Source organism: Manis pentadactyla, chromosome 17 (assembly GCF_030020395.1).
Source record: "Manis pentadactyla isolate mManPen7 chromosome 17, mManPen7.hap1, whole genome shotgun sequence".
In the NCBI taxonomy this organism is placed as follows: Eukaryota; Metazoa; Chordata; class Mammalia; order Pholidota; family Manidae; genus Manis; species Manis pentadactyla.
In genome coordinates this window covers 10069636-10093132 of record NC_080035.1, presented here as the reverse complement: position 1 = coordinate 10093132, position 23497 = coordinate 10069636, and the positions used below count along the sequence as shown (strand labels likewise).

The following is a 23497-nucleotide window of genomic DNA, read 5'->3' as shown; positions in this document are numbered from 1 at the left end:
TATACTGTTGCTTTTGGATGTAGAGTTCTGTAGATGTCTATTAGGTCCATCTGTTCTAGTGTGTTGTTCAGTGCCTCTGTGTCCTTACTTATTTTCAGTCTGGTGGATCTGTCCTTTGGAGTGAGTGGTGTGTTGAAGTCTCCCAGAATGAATGCATTGCATTCTATTTCCTCCTTTAATTCTGTTAGTATTTGTTTCACATATGCTGGTGCTCCTGTATTGGGTGCATATATATTTATAATGGTTATATCCTCTTGTTGGACTGAGCCCTTTATCATTATGTAATGTTCTCTATCTTTTGTTACTTTCTTTATTTTGAAGTCTATTTAGTCTGATACTAGTATTGCAACACCTGCTTTTTTCTCTCTGTTGTTTGCATGAAATATCTTTAAGTCTGTGCATATCTTTGGGTTTGAGGTGAGTCTCTTGTAAGCAGCATATGGATGGCTCTTGCTTTTTTATCCATTCTGTTACTCTGTGTCTTTTGATTGGTGCGTTCAGTCCATTTACGTTTAGGGTGATTATTGAAAGGTATGTACTTATTGCCATTGCAGGCTTTAAGTTTGTGGTTACCAAAGATTCAAGGTTAGCTTCTTTACTATCTTACTGTCTAACTTAACTCGCTTATTGAGCTATTATAAACACGGTCTGATGATTCTTTATTTCTCTCCCTTCTTATTCCTCCTCCTCCCTTCTTCATATGTTGGGTGTTTTGTTCTGTGCTCTTTTTAGGAGTGCTCCCATCTAGAGCAGTCCCTGTGAGATGCCCTGTAGAGGTGGTTCGTGGGAGGCAAATTCTCTCAACTTTTGCTTGTCTGGGAATTGTTTAATTCCTCCTTCATATTTAAATGATATTCGTGCTGGATACAGTAGTCTTGGTTTGAGGCCCTTCTGTTTCATTTCATTAAGTATATCATGCCATTCTCTTCTGGCCTGTAGGGTTTCTGTTGAGAAGTCTGATGATAGCCTGATGGATTTCCTTTGTAGGTGACCTTTTTTTTCTCTCTGGCTGCCTTTAATACTTTGTCCTTGTCTTTGATCTTTGCCATTTTAATTATTATGTGTCTTGGTGTTGCCCTCCTTGGATCCCTTGTCATGAGAGTTCTGTGTACCTCTGTGGTCTGAGAGGCCATTTCCTCCCCTAGTTTGGGGAAGTTTTCCACAATTATTTCGTCAAAGACATTTCCTATCCCTTTTTCTCTCACTTCTTCTTCTGGTACCCCTATAATACAGATATTGTTCCGTTTCGACTGGTCACTCAGTTCTCTTAAAATTCTTTCATTCCTGGAGATCCTTTTATCTCTCTCTGCATCAGCTTCTCTGTGTTCCTGTTCTCTGTTTTCTAGTCCATTAATGGTCTCTTGCATCTCTTCCATTCTGCTTTGAAGTCCTTCCAGAGCTTGTTTTATTTCTGAATTCTCCCTCCTTAGTTCTTGCATATTTCTCTGCAAGTCCATCAGCATGGTTATGACTTTTGTTTTGAATTCTTTTTCAGGAAGACTGGTTAAATCTATCTCCCCAGGTTCCTTCTCAGGGGAAGATGTAGCAGATGTCAAAGCTGTCTGGGTTAGTCTTGTCTGGATCAAATTTTTTTGCCTTTTCATGTTGACAGGTGCAATGGTAAGCTATTGACGCGTCTGTCATCTGGGAGAGCCTAGACTCTTTCCACTTGCTCCTGGCCTTGCTCTACTGGGACAACTGCGACCCCTAGTGGCTTGTGTTGGGCAATTGCGTGTAGACTGGGTCTCTGTGTCTTGCCGGCCGGTATGGAGGAAGCTCCCTTGCTGTGGGCGTGGCAAGCCTCAGGCTGCTGCTCTGCTATGGCGGAAGGGTAATGGACGGGGGGCTGTTTCGCTGTTTACCTCCGTGAGGGGTCTCAGAGCTGTTGCCCAGGGGGTTAGTGCGCCCGGAGTTCCCTGGAATTTCCAGCTGCTGGACTGTGACCCGGGATGCTTCCGTCCAGCTGTGGCGTCCCTGTCCCTTTAAGACTTTCAAAAAGCACTCGCTTTTCTTTGTCCCAGGGGCATCGGCTTCGGGACCCACTCAAAGATCTTGCTGCCCTGTTTCCCTAGTTACCAGCCCTCCATGCATGCACTGTGTCTGCGCTCTGGCCCGGATGGCGGGGGCTGGGTGTTCGGCAGTCCTGGGCTCCCTCTCCCTCCCGCTCTGCCTGCTCTTCTCCCGCCGGGAGCTGGGGTGAGGGGCGCTCGGGTCCCGCCGGGCCGGGGCTTGTATCTTACCCCTTTCACCAGGTGCTGGGTTCTCTCAGGTGTAGTTGTGGTCTGGCTGTTGTCCTGTGTCTTCTGGTCTCTCTTTTAGAATTAGTTGTATTTGTCGTATTTTCAAAAATATATATGTTTTTGGGAGGAGATTCCCACTGTCCTACTCACGCCGCCATCTTGGCTCCCTGGTTGTGTCATTAATTTGTTCTTAATGTTAAAATTTATTTTAAGTGAATGGGACTGAGGATGAGAAAAATATAAGCAGAGTAGGGAAGTGGCAGCAGGGAAGGGTCCTCAAATGAGCAGGTAGCAGCTTTTCTACCTGTGTCTGGGAAGTGGAGAGGCCCAGGGGTGGAAGCTGGTGTGAAGACCCGCGACTCTGGACATCAGCCCTGGCGATCTAGTGCCTCCAGGCGCCTCCTTGCAGCCAGCCTCCCCCTCTTGCTAAAAGAACATTGCAGCCATGTGAGGGAGGAGTCCAGCACCTGCCACCAGGTCTCAGCCGCTTTGCCATCAGCCAGATCCCGCACACAGGAAGCCGCAGTCACGAGGCTTCTTGGTCTTCTCCAAAGAGGGACACAGTGGAGACCTGCACTGCCTCATTTGTCACATCCTGTATGAGCATGCTTCCTGCAAATAAACAGGTAAGGATCTCTGTCTTTAAATGAACAATTCCCCAGTGGGTTTGAAAAGAGGAATCGTGGTTCCTCTTTTCACTTCATTAGAAGCTAAAACAGTGCTTTTATGGGTGATGTGGTAAACAGAATGCAACACAACTGGAAAACCTCAGTGTAAAACTGAGAAAACCAGCTCTTCTGCTTCCTCACGTACTTCAGAGCAGCTCTGCTTGTCAAGAGGACTAAGAATCGGAGAGCTTAACTATAGAATCAGGCGAATCCTGTACTTCCCTCTGCACTTCCTCAGGTCTCTGCCTGCGTGTCCGGCGTCTCCTGTCCCGGCGCTGCCCCTTCCCTCCTCTTGCTGCCCCTTCCCACATCCACCTGCCTGGGGTCGCTGTGCCCATAGGTCCTGGAACTCAGGGCCCTGGTGCAGCCTTCTGGCTATGTCCCTCCTTGCCAGTGATGGGACAAAGGCCAAGGGGACATGCCCATTCAAAGCCACCATGCTCCTTTTAGATGGTGCCCAGAATTCCCAGTCCTGCGGCCCAGACTACTCATGGGGCCACTCAAGACGTTCCCTTGGGCCACTATCCTGAAGGTGAACTGCGCTGTTGTCACCAAAACCAAGGGCAGCTGCTGGGAGATGGAGCCAGTGGTGGGCAGAGAAAGGCGAGAGGCCTCAGCTGTCCCTGAGCCACCCTGTTCCAGAGAAGAGCACCAAGGGGTTTGAGATTTTGAAATTCAAGCATGCCCTCCCAGGTCCTGATGAAGGGATGTTCAACCACAGTAGGAGGTTAAAACAAATTTTGTTTAATTTTTCTATGTTTAGCAACTTGTGGGCCTGCACTTGTTTTCTTGTATAAGCTCTGCAAATGTTAGTGATGAGTCTTTCACCCTCCTGTCTCCCTCCTAAACTCTTCATTTTCTAATGTACTGCACAACACCACATGCACATGCGCATGCACACACTCTTCTTAAGCTCTGATACCTGCTTCTACCGCGTTATTCCGCTGGGAACAGCTCTCAGACTTGTTTGCAGTCATTGATCCCTTTGCTCTGCTTTCATAACTCCCTTGAGCTTGTGACATGGGACCCTCCACCTCTTGTCTCCTCATTTCTCCAGCTCCTGAAGGTGACTGTGTCCAGGTTCCTGCCTGGCCCTTCTTCCTCCCCACCGGGTGATCCTGCCCATCCCTATCCCAGCTCCAGAGCTCTGGCACCTGGTTTTGCCTGGATTTCCTTCCTAGCTGACTGCCGAGCTTTCCCACCAAGGGCTCACTGGGGGCTAAGGCTTTTATCCATGGGTGTCCCCCACTTAGGTAAGCATGCTGCCTTCTTCCTGGGCAGCTCCCAGCCTCCCCTACCACCTGGGCTTCCCCCACTCTCCAGGCTCAACACCTGCCAGCCACAGTGTCCCCTCGGTGTCCTCCCCATGGGCTGGGGTCAGGGTGAGAAGGAGGAGGCCGAGTTGGGCCAGTGAAGGGCAGCATCGTGTCTTGATTTGAAATGTTGGTATTTTGTTCATCATGGATTTTTTTGACAGTAATTTTTTAAAATATTGCACAAAAACATGATTCTTTTGGTACTAAGTTTTGGGGGCTCCCTCGAATTGCTTATGCCTGAGATGAGTGCCTTGTTCACCTCAGCCTAGCTCTTCTCTGCCTTTCCAAGCACCCCTTCCTATCCATTTCTTTCATGGCCCCTTGTTCAGGACTTCTTAAAGTCAGGTGGCAGCCTAAGTGCCTGCTCGGATTCATGCTGCCCCTGGACCCAGTGTGAGCTTCCTTACGTGTGTGCTGAGTTGTGACAGTCCTACCCTCAGAGTCCTCCAGAGCCCCCTGCCTCCTGTAGAGTCCAAAGCCCCACATGCTCACTGGCCCCATTGTCATTGGCCCCCTTGTCAGGCTCTGCTAACCTTTCCGGCCTCATTCCAAGCCAAATCCCTCAGCCCAGGGCTGGTCTACGCCTGCATCCCCGGAGAAGCCAGAGCCCCTGCCATGCTGCCCCATGCTGCCCTTCCTCTCCTGGGGCCTCTTCCCTCGCTTCTCCTCAGCATGGAGTCTGGTTGGGCCTTCAAGGATCAGTTTTGACAACCCTGCTCAGTGTCCCAAGTGGCACCTGCCACCCTGCAGCGTTCTGACTTCTCCTCGATTTCAGAGCCCACGCACTCTGACTTCTGCCCTCCTTACGAGAGGAGCCTTCTTCCCCAGGCCCAGGCTGTGTGGGCAGCACTGCCAAGCCACTCATTGTGCGTCTTCAACCTCCAGCTCAAGTCTGTGCTCCGACAGGCATCTGGTGTTCTCCCTCATGCTCCCCGCAGTGGATCTTCCCCTCTGCCTGATGATGCCCCAGACGTGGCTTTAAAACAGAGCCCTGCTCTGGACTGGTCCCCATCTCATGGGACAGTGCGCGTGGAACCCCACAGACGGGGCTGCAAGAGGGACTTGCCCAGGGGTCGTCCACAGGGCATGACGACACCTTCTATTGAAAGCCTCTCTTCCCCGGAGGTCCTCCTCAGGAAGCCAGGTGGGGGCTTGTCCCTTAGGGACACACTAGGAGCCGGTGAGCGGGGACAGCAGGGAGGAGGGACAACACGGCGCGACAGCAAGGGAAGGGAGGGGCCTTCCTAACGCTCACAACCAAGCCTGACTTGAGATTCATTTCAGGATATGTTTCAGTTTCTGTTACATCTGAAAATCATGTGAGTTAACAGCCAGCTTCCCCACCCCCTCCCCTGTGATTCAAGCCACCACCTCCCAAGTTTATGGCTACCTCCTGACACCGGAGGGTGAGCAGCTCTCTCCAGCACAGAAAAGGGAGGTAGAAGAGGCAGTGTTCAGTTGCTACTGCTCTGTGTTCGGGAGACCTTTATAGACACCCACAAATAGGTAAGCGGTATAGGTTTTTCTGTCATCATTAGCTTTCTGCATCCATTTTCTGAGTCTTGACACCTGAAGGTAGGAGATGCAAACCTTGGTGATGCATCTCCTGTGTCAGGAACTGCCAGTTCTTCCCCACATGCTACTGAGTCATTTTACCTTCCTCCCAACCCCAAAGGGCGAGTGGATTTGTTTCCTAGGGCTCCTGTAAACAGCATCACTGTCACCACACTCGGGGGGGTAAACAGCAGGGATTTACTCCCTCACAGGCTGGAGGCTAGAAGTCTGAAATCGAGGCGTCAGCAGGGTTGGTTCCTTCTGGAGGATCTGAGGGAGGATCGGTTCCTAGCTTCTCTCCTGCCTTCTCCTGGTGGCCAGCAGCCCTTGGTGTTCCTTGACTTGTAGATGTGTCACACCAGTCTCTGCCTCCTTCACATGGCCTATGCCCTGGTATTTCTGCGTCTGTATCTCTGTCCAAATTTCCCTCTTCTTAGAAGAGTACCAGTCGTTGGGTCAGGGTCCACCCTAATCTAGCATGACCTCATCTTAATTTCATTTCACCTTCAATGATTCTGTTTCCAAATAATGTCACACTTGCAGGTACCTGGAATTAGAACTTCAACATATCTTTTTGGGAGACACAATTCAACCCACAATAGTAGGTATTGTTCTAAAGGTCATATTAAACTGAGACTCAGAGAGTAACTTACCTACAGATGTAGCAAATAGATGGAATAACTGCTTTTAATTTTCTAGGTCTAATAATTAGCATTCATTGCTTGTACAGGCCCTCTGATGGGTGCTTCATTTTCAATCATCATATTAACAGCATATAGCTATTATCCCCCATTTTACAAAAGGAGGCTCAGACAATTTAAGTAGCTTGCTCAGAGAGACACAGGAAGGAAGTGGCAGATGTGGGAACCAGTTCACTAATTCCCATGCAAATCAACACACCAGAACATCTTTGGGATTGCTCACCCCTCCTTGCTCCCCTTCTCCTGGTTTAACTCCCTACCTGCAGCTGAGGCCTACAGCTGTGAAGGACATATTACTGGAATTTTCCAAGCAAAGAGTGCAAGGGCAGAAAATTAATCCTGGGGATCACAGCACTGCAACTCGATGCCTCCCAGTGGGTGATGGTCTGATGAAAAAGACCAAGTCTTCATTTTCCTTCTGGCAGCCAAGAAGGAATTGCACTGTAAAAGCAGGCAAGGAGTAAATCCCTTTAAACAGCCATGTATGTCACAACTAATTACTTCCCAACAGGGTGCTGCACATGTGATGAGGCCACTTCTCTGTTCTAAGAGGCACCACAGAGGGAAAGAGCCTCTATTACCAGGGTGAGGAGGAACCACATCCCAGCTAAACACACAGTGGTCATTTTAACTGCCTCACTCTTCCTCAGAATAAAAAGTCAAAAGCATCACTTTCTGACAGTTGCTGTGTACTCCTCTCCAACATCAAAGATGTGTCACACACACACACACTCACACACATACTCACCAGTGTCTTACAAACACAATACCCTGACACACAGCCCTTCAAGCAATAAGCCACAGCAACTTCCTCAGATCAACACACAGGAATGATGTGAGAAAGCAACCAGTCTCCGTACTTAGGTTGGGCCAGCAGTTACAAGTTAAATTTATATATATATATATATATATATATATATATATATATATATGTAAGTTTTGTTTGTATTATCTCAAAAAAGATACCACAGAAGTAGTGGCTGGGAACACCGCTTTGGAGGCAGGTGGCCTTGAATGCTAACCCAGGTCTACCATGCGCTACCCATGGGAAACTAGGTAAGTTAGTTCTCTTCTCTAAGCCTGTTTCCTCACCTGTAAAATGAAACTCAGAGAGCTGTTATAAGGAATAGCAGCATACCACTTTGACTGTTGATTCTTAACAAGGAATATAAGCTACAGGTAAGAATAAAAGATTGTTTTAAATTTGTTCTTATTTATCTTATCTCATGTGCCTAAATTTCTATTTAAAAGAGAGCTGGCTTAAATAATGAATGGAGGACAGTTCAGGCAGAGGCATCTGGGATGGGAAAACAAGTGACAGCATGAGAAGTCACCAGACTGATAGGAGACACTCATTTCTTTCACGTGCTCAGTGTTGTCACGCTGAACAAAACACACACACACACAGGCCTGGATGGGTCATGGAAAGGCCTCTGTCACTTTATTGCCCACTTGTGCTGTTTAAGAAGTTCATTCAGAGTAGTTTTACTTAGGGAATGTGAGTCCCAGGGATCTGACTTCCACACTCCAACTAAAGATGTGCCAGGAAAGGACCCAGCCCTAGGGCTCTTTCTCAGGTAGGAGAAAGTGTATATACATTAGGAGAAAAATTGGCTCACATTTCAGGAAAGCATATAAGTAAAAGAAATATTAGAAAAAAGAATTTATAATGGTTTAGTGATTCACCTGACCTTATTAATCGGTGTCTATGACTTTAATGTTACTACTAGAATCACATCGTTCATTAACAGTATTTTCCCGCAAGTTAATTCTGCAAATACCTTATGCTCAGTCTTAAATCTATGAGACAAAATCATAAAGTGCCAGGAGGAAGTTCTATTCACCCATCCATCCCTCGATATTTTGGAATAGAGATGACAAATACGGGTTTGATTTGTGCCAACTGAAAGAACGCCACCTAGAGGCAATGGCTTCAAACAGCACCTCCACTCACATCTAAGCAATTCCAACTACCTTGAAATAGATGGAACCACAGAGTGTACTCTACACAAATCCTGTAATAAGTAGACTGATACAATTACAAAGTGGTGTTTAAGTCAGAAAAAAGCCTGAGAAAACAGATTTTTGGTTGCATTTTTGTTCATTGACAGTACCAATCTGTTTCACAAAACGAGCTTTATAGGAAGAGGAACTAATCCACCTTGTCAGTTACAATTCATAAAAAACAGGCTCCAACATCAGCTAAATATAAATATTCAAATACAATTTAAGAAGTATCAAAAGACTCTTTAAGAAAAAGTAGCAGCAAAATCCTGAACATTTGTAAACAAAACCACCAGTAACAACTTACGCTTAATAACAAAGAACCTGCATTCTTTGAAAACATTAAATATATATAATAGAGAATATTGGCCATGTTTTCCTTAATAGACAGTACTCAATATCTAAAACAATGATGTCAATAATACACACAAAAAGGTGTTACAGGCATTTCGAAAAGTCTTTTTCACAAGACCCAGGGGCATCACGTCTCTGCAGAGGGAGAACTTTCCAAAAGTCTTCTGGCTGTGATCCGCGCACACCGGGGACACTGGGCAGACTGGTAACACTGCTTGTGAAAGCAAGCTCTGCACACTGTGAGGAGAGGGCAGCAGTCAGCAACGAGGCTATCTCACTTTCTCATGTACATGTAGACACTAATTCCCACCCGGGGGAGAGAGGAGGTCTGAGGTCTTCCAAAAGGAAAATCATCAGGCAGGTCGAAACTCAGGGATTATTAAGGCTCCAGCAGGTCATGAACGTGAGGCTCAGAGAGCCTGAGGTAGTGGATGCTGCAATGCCCCCGACCCAACCTGCCAAGGACCATCCCCTCAGTGACTGAGGGTGTTGGTGGCTGACAGCACAGGTGTTGCTTCTCTGGAAATGGCCCGAACTGGAAAGAGCTGCCTTGCTCATGTCTCCTTGCTGGCAACAGCCTGCATCTGGTGACTGGTCAATGTAGGGTTTAAAGGCTCAGCTGCCCTCTTGACCTCAGTTTGGGACAATGCTAAAGGTGCCCTGGGAGATGTGATAAGCCTTCACCGCCACCACCAACCATTTCATCTTCTCCCTTGGCCCAGGCCTGCTGCTCCGAACCTCCCAAGTGTTCACAGAGTTTCTCTGCTGGGGAACCATCCTGCGACAGTGCCTCATGGACTAGGGGAGACTACACTGGCGTGGCCTAAGAGGACGGCAGGCTTCTCTCAAGGGTGAAGGCAGAATTCATTACCATCTCTCTTCCATGAAACAATTTTGAGAGCTCGGGATTTCCTTGGGTACTAATACCACAAGGGCCTGCAAACCTTTTCTTTGAAGAGCCAGAGAGTAAATGTTTTAGGGCTTTGGAACTATCTAGTTTCCATAAGGACTACTCAACTCTGCCACTGCTGTGCAAAAGAAGCCAGAGACAACACTTCAGCTCGGGCCTGACTGTGATCCAATTGCAAAACTAGGGCAGTTGCAGTTTGTCCTGGTGTAGACGAATTGAGGCAGAGGCAAAGAGGGACCAGCTCCATTCACAAACCCCATCCAGGAGATCTCACCCTTTATCCTCTCCCAAATACTCCTCGTTGTGCACCCAAATCTTTATGAGCTCCAGTCCAACATACAAACAGACACCAGCATCTTTATACTTTAAGCAAATAACATTGTGCTTAAATTATTAAGCTGTTAATAAGCTTGAATTAATGTTGTGTTTATATTATTAAACTTAACTGTGCACTTAAATTATTAAGCTATTTTAAACTTATGTTATGAAGTTAATAAATACCTGAACATCTTCTGCACATTGTGGTCTGAAATGGGAAGATGACAGTCGCACTTTGGCAAAATTCACAAATGAAGCCCTTTCCCTGACATAGCTATAAGAGGAATCAAAAAGTTGAAATCTTCATTGGTAACATTTATTTTGATGGAGAAGCTGAGTTACCACTTTGTAGAACTTTATAAACATCAATTTCTCAAAGTATATCATTCCAACCTCTAGAAGAAACAGGATGCAATATCCTGCCTTAAAGGATGGTTTAGAGCAATAAATGTGCATTCATTTTGCAGGGAGAAACTTCACATCCACACAGTGTGAGGCACCAGAGGAAGATCATGATCTGAACATGTGCTTTTAACTGATCTAGTTTTGCTTCTGATCGCTGCCCTACAGTCCTCCAGTTTCTGGAGACACAGAGCCCCTGTTCCACTGGATCCTGGGTCCACATGGTTGTATTTGGCACTTCAGGGAAAATGGGGGTCAAGGAAGGCTCCAAATAGGGCTTGGCAGCCAGACTGAGAAGTCGCATGGCCCAGTCTTACACCCCAGCCCTGCAGCTGACCCGCAGGATTATCTTGACCTGTTATTTAACAGCTCCGTACCTCATTTTTCTCATCTGGAAATAGTGCTGCCAGCTCTTCCCTCAGGGTTTGTGAGAGTTAAATGAAGTACAGGGCAGCACACCCAGCCCAGGTCCTGACACACAGGGACAGTCCAGGGACAACCATCCGTGGGCGAACGCTCACCTCACAGCTGGCAATGTGCGCGAGGGAAGTTTTCAGAATATCTTTGAGTAAGGGCATCAGCAGCCTTTTCCTGACCCTGACCAGGTCCTCCAGGGAGAACAGATGGAGCTCATCAGTCAAGTGTCCTGGCACCTGCTCAAACTCCTTTACTGCACTGCCAGAGAGAAAACAAAGAGGAATTCAAAACCCACCCACACAGAGGTCGGGGCAGGAGTGTGTGTGGGGGGGTGTTTTCTCCTCACACTCACATTTAATTTTTTGAACTCCATATAGAAAAGAAAAAATAGTTCAGGAACAAGTTAACCTTACTCATCACTTTACATTTTGCAAGTTTGGAAATGTCTTGCAAAAAGTTTTACATTTTGGAAGCCAGGAAGTTAAAATTCCATAAAGGCTGATTTGAAAAAGCTCAACAAACTGAGAAACGTGTCTCTTGCAGCCTGTCCAGGCACACATCGAGCAAAAGAGAATTTGAAAGTTTGTGTTTCACGTCTTAAAATGTGTAATGAGATAAAATTTACTACCTTCTTCACATTGCAGCTAAATTTCAAGTCCATCAGCATCACTGACTATAGTCTTAGCCAGCAGGAGAATTACTGCTCGCCAGCAGGGGTGTGACTCCAAAGCCCATGCATCCAGCATGGGGCTTAAGCCTAGGCATTCGACTGTGAGCTGGCGACAGGCACTCGGATAGCCTACCAACATTCAAAACTGAGAGTAGTCTTCTCTAAACCCTCCTGATCTCCTCCGACGTCCCTCAGTCAGTTAGTGCCATCTCCCTGCGCTGCATGCCCAAGCCAGCCGCTGTTTACACTGGACTCAACAGTCTAATGATGCCAAACCATGTATAATTAATTCTCTGTTGGCCTGGGGTGCTCACTCACACTGCTTCTTCTGCCAGAGGACCCCTGACCTCCTCTTGTTCCCTCTGCCTTGCTCTATAGCTCCAGGAAGCCATGCTGCTCTCTTCCCTGCCACCTCCCTTATGATCACAACACTGCCTCCTCTTCACCTGCAGGGCGCTGTGCCCACGCACCTAACAGAGTCCCTCAGTGATCTGTTGCTGCTTTCTCCCTGGACTAACATGAGGCCTATTGATTTTTTATCTGAAGTACAGAATGGATATTCAATAGATTTTTGTAGTTGGTAAGAATTGTAGGTATTATTACAGGTTCCAGGAGAGAAAACTGAGGGTCTGAGAAGTAATTAACTTGTCACGCCAATGCCACAGGTACAGTTAAGGCCAAATGACTAGACATGTTTTTCCCTAAGAAATTCAATTAAAATATATACATCATCATTAAATAAAGATCAGAAACTGAAAGAAGTTTTAAAAGAAAACAAAACAAATTTCTAAAACCTATGATTCCTATGATCCCATATATATATAATCTAAACCTACTCTTTTTCCACTAAAAAATCTCTATCTCTGTCTATGAACTCATGCCTGTACTTTTATGGTCACGGCTTCCAGAAATTCTACTATGAGAAATTTATCCTAAGGACATACTTATGGATGTGGGCAGAGATTCAGCTAAAGCCTTTTTTTTTAATAACAAAAGATCTGTTAAGTGTTTTTTTAAATAACAAAAAATATTTAAAAATCTATCTAAATATCCATTAGATATTAAAAACCTATTAGATTTAACAGTTATACTAAAATCTAGTTTTTACATTCAGACATTAAAAATATATTAGATAAAAAATATATCAGAAATAGGACAATACTTAAATTAACACTACATCATAGTATAAAATAGTATACAGCCAATGAAAGTTCTACATGCCTCTCTATCAGGGTTTTTTTAAGGCCATTGGTACACCCATGCTTGTAGCAGCACTATTCACAATAGCTAAAAGGTGAAAGCAACTCAAGATGGATGAGTGTATGAACAAAATGTGGTATAAATATATAAGGGACTATCATTCAGCCTTAAAAAGGAAGGAGACTGAAACCCATGCTACAACATGCATGTATCTCAAGGACATTACTCCAAGTGAAATAAGCCAGTCAAAAAAAATGCTGTATGATTCCACTTACATAAGCACCTGGAGCAGTCAAAATCATAGAGACAGAAAGTAGAAGAGTAGTTGCCAGGGGCTGGGAGGAGAGAGGAATGGGGAGACACTGCTTAATAGATATAGAGTTTCAATTTTGCAAGATAAAGAAGTTCTGTGGATGGATGTGGTGAGGGTTGTACAATAATGTGAATATACTTAATGCCACTGCATTATACACTTAAAGTGGTTAAAATGGTAAAAGTGTACTTTACCACAATGTAAATTAATAATGATAATCATCATCATAATAAAGTCCACTGGCTAGACTTACATCATCCTTGTACTGGCCAATTCTTCTTACCACATGAAACTCACTGCTAGTGAGTCACAGGGGTTAGCAGTGTTAAAGAGAGGGTGTACATTCCCAAGGAGAGATGTGAGGTAACTGCTGTGCTAAGAGGCCCTGTACCCTGGAGGAGCCGGGACCAGAGGCACACAGAGGACTGGCAGGCATGGGCAGGGCCGGTTCTCTCAACCCACTGTCCCAGCCAACAGCAGTACCTTTCAGCAAACCTGCAGGTCTTCAACAACTTCTTGATGTGAAAAAGCTGCTCCTGGATTTCCTAATGTGAGAAACCAAACAGTGGGGATAGTTACACGTGGTAAGTCAAATTGAAATGTTATTTCTTACCTTGAAATGCTACATCTATAAACAAGCCTTGGAAGTAAACAGTCTTTGTAGCAGGGGTTCATGACTGAGTCCTGAGATCCACAGAGGGTCCAGGATGGTCCCAGGTTTTGTGGAGACTGACACTGACACCACTGTGGGGGGCCTTCCTTCAGATGAACACAAAACTGTACAAAAGAGGGAGGGCCTGACATTTGTGACAACACGATGAACTCAGAGGACGTTATGCTAAGGGAAAGGAGCCAGACATAGAAAGAAAAAACTACATGGTCTCATGTGTGGAATATAAAAGATAACATAGAAGCAGAGAGCTGAACATGGTTACCAGGGGCGGGGAGGTGGCAGAAATGGGGAACTGTTGGTCTAAGGGTACAGGTTTGCAGTTATGGACTATGAGTAAGTCTAGAGACGCAATATAGAGCATGACTATATAGTTAATACTGTACAGAATACTGGAAATTTGCTAAGAGAGTAGAGTTCATTTGCTCTCACCACACACACACACACAAAGTGACTGTGTGAGATGGATATGTTAATTAACGTGACCAGTAATCATTTCTCTATGTATGTATATATCCAAGCATCATGTTGTACACCTTAAGCATATACTATTTTATTTTTAAAAATAACAGTAAATACACTGTAAAGGCTATGTATAAATGCAAAACTATGTGTAGATAAAAAAAATTTGGCAGGGGGCTTTGGAAAGAGCCTGTGTGGGCAATGGGCTCTGAAGCCGGAGCTCCACCCACTTGACGGTAAGCCAGCCCCGGGGACACTCATGAGCCCGTTTCAACCCCAGCCCGGCTGTCCCCGTAGGCGGCTGCTCACCTTCACTCGGTCCAGCTCCTTGGCCTTGGCATACACGCTGTGGCTGATGCTCTGCAAATTGACAATGGGCTGGTGCCATATGCCATCCAGCAGCCGCTTGGAGAAATTGCTGACGTAGTACTTCCTGAAGTCCCAGTTCTTCAGGATCCGCGCAGGGATGCAGGACTCGTTGTAGGAGTGGCAGCAGTCACAGAAATACTTCCCCAGGTACTCGCAGTACCGGAGCCGCTTCACGAACTCTGCGGGTACACGGGAGCGTGAGCGCCGCTCACCAGGCAGCCCCACTGCCAGGCCCACCCAAGGTCAGGCCCCGGCTGGCCGCCTTCGCACTGCTAAAGCCATGTCGGCCTCACTGCAGCCGGGAAAGCTCTGGCAGGAACTGGAGGCCTTCAGTCACGGCCATTCGTGAGCTGTGTTTTCTTGAAACACATGTCAGAAAACAGAATCCTCCCCCAATAGTCCTGGATTTGGAAGACGGGCATTGTAAACTGTAGTGTAGCCAAAAGAACATAAGGTTTAGAGTCTGGAAATCTGGTGGGAGTCCAGACTTCACCTCTCACTGGCAGGAAGGCAGGGGGCAGGTCGGAATCTCTTCAGGTAACTATCCTGGGGCCACAGAAAGCAACTTGGAACTAGGTTACGGGACATCACACCAATGAGTAGTGCTTTGGAAATTATAAAGCACTGTACATACATTGTTAGGCAGTAGCACCCAAAAGACTTTCTGGATAAATCAGTGAGGAAAAAATATATATAAATGCACAAAGGACGGGAATGGGCAATACATGGAAGACGGAATGTGGACAACAAATACAGACACGGGGAAGAGACTCAGCACCAAAGATGTGCATAGTAAGAATATAGACTTGGCTTTGCCTCAGACTGTCACAGATTTAGAGGCTCCAGAGCTGGCGATTCATAGGGGGGCAGGTATTCACTCACAGCACTGACAAGAGAGCTAGTTTTTAGGAGGACATTTCTGTGATACACTTTAATTCTTAAATGTTCAGCAGGAATCCCACTTCTGTGACATCAGACAGAAATGCTGAAGTGCACAAATGGAAATAAAGAGAGGTGATCATTACAACATATTTATAATGGGGTGGGGGAAGCAATGTGAGTAAGCATTAAGAAGCAACTGGCTAAATAAGTACCATCTACTCAACCGTGAAATGCAAGAGAGCCTATAAAATACAGGGGAGAGTGTGGACAGTTCACTTCCAGTTACAGATACATATAATGCCACCTTGATTTTGTTTTGAAAATGTACATTGCAGTCCAAAAGGATCACCACCAACAAGCCAACAGTGAGTACTTACAGAAGGTGGGAGGTAGAAAGGATTTTTGCTCTTTGCACTTTTAAAGTTGCTAAAATGAACATGCATTGCTTTTGGAAATAGCTCTAATAAAATATATTGGCAAGTAAAAGGTAGAGAGACAAATGTAACAAATACCTGGTTATGCACTGCCCAGCTTAAGGAGAAAACAGAGATTCAGGTAAATCCACTGTGTGCCCCTCCTTTAACACTAGGGTCTAAGATGAGCAGGTTTGATATTCATCATTCACCATTTGACCCATGGGTTTCTTTGTAATTAGAATACCATGAGGTATGACACAAATATTAGTTGACATGTATAGTGAGGATTGAATGGAACAATGGATGGGAAAGCAGCTACCCCAACACCTAGCACACTGCAGATTCTAAATAGTTTCCTAAAACAGCCTTAAAAATAAACAAGACTGGACAGAACTGGGAAGCCCACTAGGAAAGACAAAGACAAAGGCCATGGTGTCTCAACAGCAGAAAAGAAGATCCCAGGCCAATAGCATTTATGCCTTGGGAGCAAATGTGCCAAGGTACAAGACACGCACTCCGGATTCATGGAGTAAATGGGAGGTGACCTTTTTCCTCTCTCTAGCTGCCTTTAAAACTCTGTCCTTGGAGATGGGATTAAAGATGGCAGCGTGAGGGGAGAGACAGAGGCTTCCTCCTAAAACTGGATACAATTAGAAAATTTAATTGGCGCAACGAATCCTGAGAGAGCAACAGGAAAGAGGACAGCGTCAGACTGCACACACCTGGAGAAGAGAGCAGATCTCAGCGAACGGGGTAACGTAGCAGAGCTGTGGCTCACGTGACCCGGGCCCCTCCCCCACCCCAGCTCACGGTGGGAGGAAGAGAAACGGAGCAGGGAGGGAGTGGAGGCCTGGGACTGCTGAATACCTAGCTCCGGAGATCTGCACTGGGAGCACAAACCTACATTTCATGGCGCTTTCATGAGACTCGCATGACTACCGGGTTAGAAAGTTAATACAGGCAGAGCTCCTGGGGAGACTGGGATTCCGGCTGCTTGTGGAAAGCAGGGATCCATATCCGGCTGCTCTGGGACAAAAGCTTACACCTGTGTGACTGGCCTACTGGTTCAGGCAGTGGAGACAGGCACAGGAGCCGGGAGGCGGGGAACAGCTCTTTCCTACCCCAGGCACCAGTACTGCTCCCCTGCGACCCCCGACATTGCTTCAGGGGATCAGCAGCTCCAGAATAGAGCTTCTGGACACTAGAGGGCGCCATACACAAACATGAAACGCCAAAGGAACCTGGTCCAGAGTAAAATGTTAATACAACTCCTGAGAAAGATTTAAATGATATGGACCTCGTGACTCTTCCTGAAAGGGAGTTCAAAATAAAAATCATCAACATCCTAATGGAGGTACAGAAAGACATCCAAGAACTCAGGAATGAATTCAGGTCAGAGATCCAATCATTAAAGAACACAATGGAGGGTATTAAAAGCAGGTTGGATATGGTGGAGGAGACAATAAATGAAATAGAAACTAGAGAAGAGGAATACAAAGAAGCTGAGGCACAGAGAGAAAAGGATCTATAAAAATGAAAGAATATTGAGAGAACTGTGTGACCAATCCAAGAGGAACAATATTCGCATTATAGGGATACCAGAAGAAGAAGAGAGAGAAAGGGACAGAAAGTGTCTTTGAGGAGGTAGTTGCTGAAAACTTCCCCAATCTGAGAAAGGAGATAGTCTCTCAGGCCATGGAGATCCACAGATCCCCCTACACAAGGGACCCAAGGAAGACAACACCAAGACACATAGTAATAAAAATGGGAAAGATCAGGGATAAGGACAGACTGTTAAAAGCAGCCAGAGGCAGAAATAAGATCACATACAAAGGAAAGCCCATCAGGCTAACATCAGACTTCTCAGCAGAAACCTTACAGGCCAGAAGGGAGTGGCATGATGTACTTAATGCCATGAAGCAGAAGGGCCTGGAACCAAGATTACTTTATCCAGCAAGATTATCATTTAAATTTGAAGGAGGGATTAAACAATTTCTAGATAAGCAAAAGCTGAGAGAGTTTACCTCCCAAAAACCATCTCTGCAGTCTATTTTGGAGGGACTGCTATAGATGGAAGTGTTCCTAGGGTAGGATAGCTGTCACCAGAGGTAGTAAAATCACGGTAGGGAGGGTGGAGCAGCTGATTGCGAGGCAAATGCAAAATTAAATTGACTATCCCCAAAGTCAATCAAGGGATAGATAAAAAGTACAGAATTTGATACCTAATATATACAGAATGAAGGAGGAAGAAAAAGGAGGAGAGATAGAAAAGAACCTTCAGATTGTGTTTGTAACAGCATACTAAGTGAGTTAAGTTAGACTCTTAGATAGTAAGGAAGTTAACCTTGAACCTTTGGTAACCACGAATCTAAAGCCTGCAATGGCAATAAGTACATGCCTATTGATAATCACCCTAAATGTAAATGGACTGAATGCACCAATCAAAAGACATGGAGTCACTGAATGGATAAAAAAACAAGACCCATCTATATGCTGCTTACAAGAGACTCACCTCAAACCCAAAGACATGCACAGACTAAAAGTCAAGGGATGGAAAAAGATATTTAATGCAAACAATAGGGAGAAAAAAGCAGGTGTTGCAGTACTAGTATCAGACAAAATAGGCTTCAAAACAAGAAAGTAACGAGATAAAGAAGGACACTACATAATGATAAAGGGCTCAGTCCAACAAGAGGATATAACCATTATAAATATATATGCACCCAATGCAGGAGCACAAGCATATGTGAAACAAATACTAACAGAACTAAAGGAGGAAACAGACAGCAATGGATTCATTTTAGGAGACTTCAACACACCATTCACTCCAAAGGACAGATCCACCAGATAGAAAATAAGTAAGGACACAGAGGCACTGAACAACACACTAGAACAGATGGACCTAATAGATATCTATAGAACTCTACACCCAAAAGCAACAGGATACACATTCTTCTCAAGTGCACATGGAACATTCTCCAGAAGAGACCACATACTAGGCCACAAAAAGAGCCTCAGTAAATTCAAAAAGATTGAAATCATACCAACCAATTTTTCAGACCACAAAGGTATAAAACTAGAAATAAATTGAACCAAGAAAGAAAAAAGTCTCACAAACACATGGAGGCTTCACAACACGCTTCTAAATAGTCAATGGATCAACGACCAAATTAAAATGGAGATCCAGCAATATATGGAAATAAATGACAACAACAACACAAAGCCCCAACTTCTGTGGGACACAGAGAAAGCAGTCTTAAGAGGAAAGTATAAAGCAATCCAGGCATATTTAAAGAAGGAAGAACAATCCCAAATGAATAGTCTAATATCACAATTATTGAAATTGGAAAAAGAAGAACCAATGAGGCCTAAAGTCAGCAGAAGGAGGGACATAATAAAGATCAGAGAAGAAATAAACAAAATTGAGAAGAATAAAACAATAAAAAAATCAATAAAACCAAGAGCTGGTTGTTTGAGAAAATAAACAAAATAGATAAGCCTCTAGCCAGACTTATTAAGAGAAAAAGAGAATCAACACACATCAACAGAATCAGAAATGAGAAAGGAAACATCATGACGGACCCAACAGAAATACAAAGAATTATTAGAGAATATTATGAAAACCTACATGCTAAGAAGCTGGAAAACCTAGAAGAAATGGACAACTTCCTAGAAAAATACAACCTTCCAAAACTGACCAAGGAAGAAACACAAAATCTAAACAAACCAATTACCAGCAAAGAAATTGAAGCAGTAATAAAAAAACTACCCAAGAAAAAAACACCCGGGCCAGATGGATTTACCTCGGAATTTTATCAGACATACAGAGAAGATATAATACCCATTCTCCTTAAATTTTTCCAAAAAATAGAAGAGGAGGGAATACTCCCAAACTCATTCTATGAAGCCAACATCACAATAATACCAAAACCAGGCAAAGACCCCACCAAAACAGAAAATTACAGACCAATATCCCTGATGAACATAGATGCAAAAATACTCAATAAAATATTAGCAAACCGAATTCAAAAGTATATCAAAAGGATCATACACCACGACCAAGTGGGATTCATCCCAGGGATGCAAGGATGGTACAACATTCGAAAATCCATCAACATCATCCACCACATCAACAAAAAGAAAGACAAAAACCACATGATCATCTCCATGGATGCTGAAAAAGCATTCGACAAAATTCAACACCCATTCATGATAAAGCTCTCAGCAAAATGGGCATAGAGGGCAGGTACCTCAACATAATAAAGGCCATATATGATAAACCCACAGCCAACATCATACTGAGCAGCGAGAAGCTGAAAGCTTTTCCTCTGAGATCGGGAACAAGACAGGGATGCCCACTCTGTCCACTGTTATTTAACATAGTACTGGAGGTCCTAGCCACAGCAATTAAACAAAACAAAGAAATACAAGGAATCCATATTGGTAAAGAAGAAGTTAAACTGTCACTATTTGCAGATGACATGATATTGTACATACAAACCTAAAGACTCCACTCCAAAACTACTAGAACTGATATCGGAATACAGTAAAGTTGCAGGATACAAAATAAACACACAGAAATCTGTGGCTTTCCTATACACTAACAATGAGCCAATAGAAAGAGAAATCAGGAAAACAATTCCATTCACAATTGCATCAAAAATAATAAAATACCTAGGAATAAACCTAACCAAAGAAGTGAAAGTCTTATACTCTGAAAACTACAAGTCACTCTTAAGAGAAATTAAAGGGGACACTAACAGATGGAAACTCATCCCATGCTCTTGGCTAGGAAGAATTAATATTGTCAAAATGGCCATCCTGCCCAAAGCAATATACAGATTTGATGCAATCCCTATCAAATTACCAACAACATTCTTCAACAAACTGGAACAAATAGTTCAAAAATTCATATGGAAACACCAAAGACCCCGAATAGCCAAAGCAATCCTGAGAAAGAAGAATAAAGTAGGGGGGATCTCACTCCCCAACTTCAAGCTCTACTACAAAGCCATAGTAATCAAGACAATTTGGTACTGGCACAAGAACAGAGCCACAGACCAGTGGAACAGACTAGAGAATCCAGACATTAACCCAAACATATATGGTCAATTAATATTCGATAAAGGAGCCATGGACATACAATGGGGAAATGATAGTCTCTTCAACAGACGGTGCTGGCAAAACTAGACAGTTCAATGTAAGCAAATGAAACTGGATCACTGTGTAACCCCATACACAAAAGTAAATTCAAAATGGATCAAAGACCTGAATGTAAGTCATGAAACCATAAAACTCTTAGAAAAAAACATAGGCAAAAATCTCATGGACATAAATATGAGTGACTTTTTCATGAACATATCTCCCCAGGCAAGGGAAACAAAAGCAAAAATGAACAAGTGGGACTATATCAAGCAAAAAAGCTTTTGTACAGCAAAGGACACCATTAACAGAACAAAAAGGTACCCTTACAGTATGGGAGAATATATTCGTAAATAACAGATTCGATAAAGGCTTGACATCCAAAATATATAAAGAGCTCACACACCTCAACAAACAAAAGGCAAATAATCCAATTAAAAAATGGGCAGAGGAGCTGAACAGACACTTCTCCAAAGAAGAAATTCAGATGGCCAACAGACACATGAAAAGATGCTCCACATTGCTAGTTATCAGAGAAATGCAAATTAAAATCACAATGAGATATCACTGCACACCAGTAAGGATGGCTACCATCCAAAAGACAAACAACAACAAATGTTGGTGAGGTTGTGGAGAAAGGGGAACCCTCCTACACTGCTGGTGGGAATGTAAATTATTTCAACCATTGTGGAAAGCAGTATGGAGGTTCCTCAAAATGCTCAAAATAGATTTACCATTTGACCCAGGAATTCCACTTCTAGGAATTTACCCTAAGGATGCAGCACTCCAGTTTGAAAAAGACAGATGCACCCCTATGTTTATCACAGCACTATTTACAACAGCCAAGAAATGGAAGCAACCTAAGTGTCCATCAGTATATGAATGGATAAAGAAGATGAGGTATATATACACAATGGAATATTACTCAGCCATAAGAAGAAAACAAATCCTACCATTTGCAGCAACATGGATGGAGCTAGAGGGTATTATGCTCAGTGAAATAAGCCAAGCGGAGAAAGACAAATACCAAATGATTTCACTCATCTGTGGAGTATAAGAACAAAGGAAAACTGAAGGAACAAAACAGCAGCAGAAGCACAGAACCCAAGAATGGCTAATAGTTACCAAAGGGAAAGGGACTGGGGAGGACGGGTGGGAAGGGAGGGATAAGGGTGGGAAAAAAAGAAAGGGGGCATTACGATTAGCATGTATAATGTGGGGAGAAGCACAGGGAGGGCTGTGTAACCCAGAGAAGACAAGTAGTGATTCTACACCATCTTACTATGCTGATGGACAGTGACTGTAATGGGTTTGTTGGGGGAACTTGGGGTAGGGGAGAGCCTAGTAAACATAATGTTCTTCATGTAGTTGTAGATAAATGATAACAAAATAAAATAAAATTTAATTTAATTTAAAAAAAATAAAAAATAAAATAAACAAGACCTCAGTGACCACAGGAACAAACCTGCACTGAACACTTACTCTGTGTCACACACTGGTTAAATGTTTTACGTACACTATACCACTCTGTGCTCATGCCTGTGAGGCAGGGACTATTACTCCCCCTAAATCACTAATGAAAGCACAAGACAGTGAAGTTCAGTCACATGCCAGAGACTCACAGACAGTAAGCAGGTGAGCAGGACTCCGCCCCAGGCCTGGACTGAAGCTCCAGCTTTTAGCCATCATACCCCACATCCCCTCTGGTGCATCCAATGGAGGGAAGAGGAGAGGAGCTGATGAATTTTCCCTTGTCCATTACTACCCTTAAATAAACTCAATAAACCAAGACCGCACATGGAGTTGATTTTTAAATTTAAACCAATAAATACAGTTGATTCTTATTATTGGCAGTAGTTAATGTTCTATAAAGTTGCCATGAAAACTGAATTAATAAACACTCAAGTACTGCTCCTGGGGAAACACAGGGTTAGGTTCCCATGAGCCTCTGGTAAAAACATTTTAATCAACTGATCAATACTTAACCTTGTTTTATGCGTGTTTTCTCTTTACAGACACCTTCTTCAATATATTTTGTGGATTCATATTATTGAATTCAGGGTCAATAGCACTGTAACTCATGCCTGAACGAGGCTTATCTAATGCATGGATTTTTCCGATAAAGCACATCACAGGCTTCTTGAGCTTAGCACCATTACACCGCACTTCAGCACTGCACTTGGGGGAGTATTTTAGATAGCTAAATCACCAACAACAAATGTAAAAAGTTAAAAATGGCACTAAATAAACTACAGAAGGACTTGTTTACAGTGTGAGAGTTAAAACAAGAAGGCAGAGCATTCTTTATTCAACTTCAGCTGGGAACACGTGCATTGGGCAAGTCAAATTTCTGGTGACTCAAATTTTTCAGTGCCTCATGCATATTCTGTGAATGACTGAAAATATCACTGTTTGGGGGGTTACATATAAATTTATCAAGTGGATGAATTTGTAAATATTCATGAACAATGAGGTTCAACTATAGGTAC

General features: G+C 43.9%; 1 protein-coding gene across 6 annotated transcripts in view; it reads right to left on the bottom strand.

Annotated features, from left to right (window-relative positions):
- Positions 1-8600: 8600 nt before the first annotated feature.
- Positions 8601-23497, bottom strand: part of RUBCNL (rubicon like autophagy enhancer) — a 58787-nt gene continuing 43890 nt past the window's right edge. For all 6 annotated transcript variants that reach the window (XM_036889687.2, XM_036889688.2, XM_036889689.2 and 3 more), the window contains 5 exons: positions 14509-14747; positions 13551-13612; positions 10989-11142; positions 10249-10339; positions 8601-9074 (listed from right to left, as the gene is read on the bottom strand). In XM_036889687.2, coding sequence (XP_036745582.2) covers positions 8965-9074; positions 10249-10339; positions 10989-11142; positions 13551-13612; positions 14509-14747 — 656 coding nt within the window. In that variant the 3' untranslated portion in view covers positions 8601-8964. The remainder of the gene's footprint in view (positions 9075-10248; positions 10340-10988; positions 11143-13550; positions 13613-14508; positions 14748-23497) is intronic.